General features: G+C 39.4%; 1 protein-coding gene across 2 annotated transcripts in view; it reads right to left on the bottom strand.

Annotated features, from left to right (window-relative positions):
- LOC125626995 (scaffold attachment factor B1) overlaps nucleotides 1-6,000 on the bottom strand; it is a 33,039-nt gene continuing 27,039 nt past the window's right edge. The window contains exons 15-21 of one of the 2 annotated variants that reach the window (XM_048830639.2): nucleotides 4,979-5,272; nucleotides 3,634-3,771; nucleotides 2,884-2,926; nucleotides 2,057-2,178; nucleotides 856-968; nucleotides 714-765; nucleotides 1-367 (exon numbers count right to left, since the gene is read on the bottom strand). In XM_048830639.2, coding sequence (XP_048686596.1) covers nucleotides 238-367; nucleotides 714-765; nucleotides 856-968; nucleotides 2,057-2,178; nucleotides 2,884-2,926; nucleotides 3,634-3,771; nucleotides 4,979-5,272 — 892 coding nt within the window. In that variant the 3' untranslated portion in view covers nucleotides 1-237. Of the gene's footprint in view, nucleotides 368-685; nucleotides 766-855; nucleotides 969-2,056; nucleotides 2,179-2,883; nucleotides 2,927-3,633; nucleotides 3,772-4,978; nucleotides 5,273-6,000 lie in introns of both variants that reach the window. The other variant, XM_048830640.2, reaches the window with a different exon arrangement.

The raw sequence follows: 6,000 nt of genomic DNA, 5'->3' as shown, positions 1-6,000 counted from the left end.
TTAACTGTAAACTGGTTTTATTTATGGAAAATGGAATGCTTCATCGACAAACATTTTAAATGGGGTATGAACACCACATTACAAAAACAAAGGAATTCACATTGTAGTGAGCTATATAATGTGGCAGCAGCTTAAAAAATTACACATGTAGGGTAACCCATCAGTTACAGTTAATGGTAACCCTGGGTAATAGAGAATTCACCTCTGTTGCCATCTCACATTAAAAAATTAAAACATTCAATAGCGACGGTTGAAACGGGGGTCATTGGGTCTGGTTGCTCTCTCCTGGCCTGCAAATCCTTCCCCTTGAATCCCTCCGCCATGCATTATCTGGCCTTGGTTGCCACTCTGCATGAAGCCTCCACGCCTACAAAGAGAGTCACACATTAATTTATCTTCAAAGTGTTTAAGTTTTCACTGCAACTTTGATTATCAAATGGATACAATTAGTGCCATTTGCATTTCTTGTATGATTTTCGTTCAGTAAGATGCACCAGATATAATCATGGGAATATTCTTTACTCACGGATATTATATCAAGGACAAATCACAAACATTCTTGAATTATTTTACTTTGCATAACTCCAAATTACTTTTGTTCTCTCTCAAGATTCCGCTGAATAATTTAAACATGCACAGGAATGACTGTTACAAAGGGAAGAGAACAGGAATAAAAGGTACAAACCGCAATTATCCTTGATAAAGCTGCTTACCCTGACAGGCCTCCCCGATGCACTGCATGGCCTGGTCTGCCTCTACCACCACCTAGAATTAAAAAGAATGTTCAAACATTCCCTTCATTATTCCCCCTATTCCAGTTTTGCTTTCTTTATGCTAAGAATGCTCTATGTTTACCTTGCCATCTCTCATGATCCCGTCCCATCATTCCCCCATCTGCACTGCCCTGCCACGAACGATCTTTATGTCCCTCAAACTTTCGACCATGATCTCCCCAATCACGTCCGTCACTGGAAAGAAAGAAAGAAAAATCTTTAGGTATGTTTCTTAGCAGTTTCATAGCACGCAGTGAAGCCAAACGTAACATCTCATTCATAAACATATTAGTATCCTTTACCAAGATACAAGCTTACCAAACCTGAATCTACAGTGTTCAGCTGGTTTAACCATATCTCAGTAATAAAGTTGCTGAACAATCCACCTAACATAACAAATGAGGAAATAGGAGTTCCTTAATTCTATTTCTGCAACAGGGTATATTTGATGCCCAATGACTTCTTCCCCGAGTATCCAGGCTGGCCACTCTGACCAACCCACTAATCAAAATTCAATCTGAGAAATATGTATGTTGTCATGTTCTGTATAGTGGCTTATTCAGGGGAAATAGTATCTAATTTTAAAGTTAACAAAATGTTCAGCTTTGGAAACATTTTTACTGGGTTGTTTTCCTGAAGGGCGCTAAATTCCAGGCTGGTCCCTGCCACTTCAACTGAAAATCAGAGGTAAAACCCCACTGTGGAACTGACAAATGTGTATAGACACAGAAGTAACAAACCGTAAATCTTAATACTGTGATAAAAGGAGAAGTAATTTCACTGAATACCTGTGAGTGCTCCCCACTATACAGTTGGAAAATTTTAATTCATGCTAAGACTGGCATGATGGTTAAACAAGAACAGTCTGGGATTCCAAGTTTGTCCCATATTGGGTTTTCCATTAAGATTCTGGCTTCTCTTCCATTTAACAGTCTCAAATTCAGTCCACTAGCTACAAGTTACTCCCTCTTCAAAGAATTTCAGGAGCACCAGGGTCAATCAAATTTGACCCTTAGAAGAGGAAGCCTTACAAGGGAACTGTGAATACAGGCAAACCACAGCAACTCTTTACTACAGAGCTCCATGATGCACAGGGGCACTACATGTGTAAATCCACTGCACAGCCAGGAGAGAGGAGACCCTCAGTAAAACTATTTGGAGAGGATTTACTCTGGTAAAACTGCTTCCCTACTATCACCCTTCAAAAAGTTCATTTGAAGTTTCAAAGAAGCATGACCATTGCAAGTGCTGGTGAAAGACTGTCCTCGTTTCCCCATACTAACCGAGACTGTGGAGGTATCCCTCTCCCTTCACTCATTCTTCTGTCAGACCCATAGCCACCCCAACTGTCCCGTGAGTCTCGTGAATGACGATCTGGTCCTCCATGGCGCTCATCTCCATAATGCTGAAAGGTGAAAGTACACATTGGAATGCTGTAACCTGATCCTCAACTTGGTAAGAGCTGATCAATAGAATTTACCCAATTCAATAACCTATCCATCAGTAGAGAGCACATTAGGATCCCAAGATTTCAGAAAGCCCATCCAGGAGTGTCACCACTGGAGCAAAAATTTTCCTCTGAACAACTTCAAAACTTTTTTGCTAATTCCATTTTGGCCTAGTTTAATCTGAAAGTTACTCTGTGGAATTAAATTCTTCCAATGACTTCCTTACTCACCTTTACCTCTGTTGTGTCTTTGCATTTTCTACGCACACTTTTGGTACACTTTACCATACTGCTTTCAGAGTAGCAGCCATGTTAGTCTGTATCCGCAAAAAGAAAAGGAGGACTTGTGGCACCTCTCTCTAAGGTGCCACAAGTCCTCCTTTTCTTTTTACCATACTGAGACACTCACTAGTTGGGTTTGTCATGCCAGAGGAATTACCTCTGATGTATTTGTGTACCAGTATATAGAACAAGTGATCAGATTACTCAAGTGTTTTCATTTTTACCTATTTAAAAAAGAAATTAAGATTTATAATGCATAGGTTTTCCTTTCCTTATCTGCATCTCTTACACTAGTTCATTATATATTAATCTGACACTCAGTATAGGAAATCAGTTTATAAAAATTAAGCTACTCTAGGTCCATATCCACATACAACTCACCTGCCCATCGCGATCTCCCATCACTGTTCTTGATCCTTCTCTCCTGAAAAGGAGCAATTCGAATCAGAATCTTGCGATGACATCATAAAACTAATTTACACGAAGTATTTAGGGCTGTATTTTCACAGGTGCTGAGCACAGGTTTCTGCTGGAATTGCAGATTCTCAATCTTTACAAACTATCAAATTTCACTTGCACATATGGAAACCGGGAAACATTCTGGCCAGTTTAAAAACCTAGTCAGTCCCAACGTAAGAAGGTAAATAGAATATTCACTGTATAAAGACTTTTATCTTGTCTACATGTTAGTGTGAGCTTTTAAAACATTTGGCAACTTTCTGACTTGCAACACTGGGAATATATAAATACGAAAGAAACCAATTAGTCATGGGAAAAAGGCACTGGGTGCTCACAGTGCTATTTCAAGGACTTTATGAGTCCTATTGCAATCAGTTCTTCTTGTAATGCTATTTCCCACATTTTGAACAAATCTGCTGGAAGCTTTTAGTTGATGACACAGTACATTCAAACACCTTGTTTTGTAAGGTTTCTTCTGGTTACACAGGTTTCAAAAGTAAACCCCACAGACAATTACAAACTTCAGCATGGAACAAGAATAGACAAGCTCTGATGTCTTTTTTTTTTTTTTTAAAAAAGCAGCATTTATCAAACAAATAGAGAAAAATGTCATACTAAATATACTATTGCTGTTACCTGATTTCAGGCAATGCAGAAAAACAAATCACTAACCTGTCCATAGAATGGTCTTGGTATCGGCCACGATCCCTGTGGTCATAATCATGGAAGCGATCTTGGCGGCTAAAATCAGAATGGTATCTGTCATCCATCGCCATTCGCTTTGCCTCTGGCCAATAGGAGTCATCTCGCCTACAAGAAAGTTCAGATTTAATACAACATTGTAGTCCAGACAGAATTATCTCTCTCTTTTGTTCTCTTCATATCTAGTCTCATTTAGTTATTACCTTTTTTTAAAGGTAAGCATAATTGATAGGATAAGGTATTTTCTTACAGAAGAGGAAAAAAGTGACACATGAGAAAGGAATACAGCAGAACTAAGGCAGTACAAGTTATGAGTTACACAGAATTACCAAAATTATCTGAATTACACTGTTAATCAGTTCCATCCATGTTTGGTCCATGTTTCTTTGAATCTAAATTAAGGAAATACATTATTCAATTTCTATTCTGTGGGTTAATCTGAACAGTCAATAATTATTTAGATTTGATTATTAAAATCTGATCTGCCAAAATGGTATCTCTGAGTTTCAGAAAAAAGACTGCTTTGAGTTAACCTATATCAATCTTTACCTTATTGTGCATGTGCTGAAACAAGAGAAGAAATATTGTCTTCTATCTGCATTTGTTTTAGGATTTTCTACAGTAATTTGTCCATCTGTCACAAGGCCTGTCTATATGAACTATTAGTGCAGGGCACGCTGGGATGTAAATCTACCTTGTGCTAGCCTGCCACGCACTAACTGTGTAGACTCTGATGCTGTGCACTAAAAGTTCCCTACTGCGCTTTGATCTACCCCTCTTCAGTACACCACGAAACTTTTCATGGGCAGCAGCAGGGTCCACAGAGACAGTTAGTACATGACAGGCTAGCACAAGGTAGCTTTACATCCCAGCATGCCACACACAATCCCTCAGTCAACTTTTCCCTGAGGGCTTATAAAACAGACTGCTTTAACTCCAGTCAAAACGAGATTCTGATCAGCAACACAGGGAGAAAGACAGACTAGGTTTTTTGCAATTACATGGATCTTCTAATCCACCTGTAGGGAAATTTACTATATTTTGAGTTTTTTCAATTCAGAGAGAACTGGTATGGGTAACTCTATGAAGAGTTTAATGTGTTTAAGAATGATTACTGATTGAACTGTTTACATGCAAAAATGTGCTTGTCACTATTAATCTAGTGGAGCATTTGACACAAAAGCCCATCAATGACTGTCCGCCTACATAGTTCTCTCCGTGGTTTGGAACTTCCAGAGAGAATCTAAGGACTGCTAGCATTTTTCTACTTGCATCAAACGGGAAATCATTAACTCACTGTATTTGTAGTTTTTACCTCCCATCTATGTCATATGGTCTTCTCAATGCCGATCGCCGTTCCTGTTCATAGCGAAGTTGCTCGTGCTGACGACGCAGCTCTTCTCTCTCCCGCTGTATGCGATCCTGTTCTCGTCTCCTTTCATGTTCTATGTGCATTCGCTCTCTCTCCAGGCGCTCTCTTTCCATCCGCTCTCGCTCAAGGCGCTCTCGTTCAATTTGTAGGCGCTCTCGAGCTATCTCAAGCCTGTCTCTTTCTTCTCGTTCCCGTATGGTTTGCAAATGCTGCTGTCTCTCCCGACGCTCACGGGTGCTATATAAATAACAAGGTAAAAGGCTTAAAGATTTAACCCTTCAATGCTGACAATGAACTACAAAGCAAAAATAGAAACTGCAATAATCCTAGATTTGTGTTGGGGGTTCCCTCTAACCAGGCTATGGGTTATTCAGCACTGAGGATGGCTGCTCACCTGTAACTGGAGTTCAATTATATCATCTCTGCAGAAGCACGTACATCCTCACAGATCTGAACACTAGGTGCAAGGCCAAGGGACCATGATACTAAATGCCCTAAATTCATTCCTATTACTCAAAATATCATCCAAGGACTATGAAGAAGCAAGAAGGGAGGGTGGGTTAGTGTGAATCTGCTAAGGCTAAGAACTCCACTTACAGGTGGGTGAGTAACCTCTCTCTTCCGAAGAAGAATTACCTCAGAATATCCACTATTAAGACGGCTGAAAACTGAATACAGGGTCTAATCCATTTAGATCTACAAACAGATACAGATTCTCTGGACTTGTCCAAAAAAATACTAAAAACCATGTAGAAGTCTTATGAAAGGGTTTTTTTTTTTTTTAAAACCCTACCCAGATTTAGCTTTCCCTAGATAAGCTGTGAAATTTTGCAAAGGATGGGAAATGGATGCACAGATTATGATGAGTAAAGGCCAAGGAATTTAGAATGTGGACACAGTACTACCTTTATCCTTTTACAGAACACTATGAAAGGAGTATCAGAAAAAAATAAGCATCTGCACTA

This window comes from Caretta caretta, chromosome 25 (assembly GCF_965140235.1).
Source record: "Caretta caretta isolate rCarCar2 chromosome 25, rCarCar1.hap1, whole genome shotgun sequence".
Lineage (NCBI taxonomy): Eukaryota > Metazoa > Chordata > Testudines > Cheloniidae > Caretta > Caretta caretta.
The sequence above is the reverse complement of the archived record's forward strand: the minus strand, read 5'-3'. Positions and strand labels throughout refer to the sequence as shown.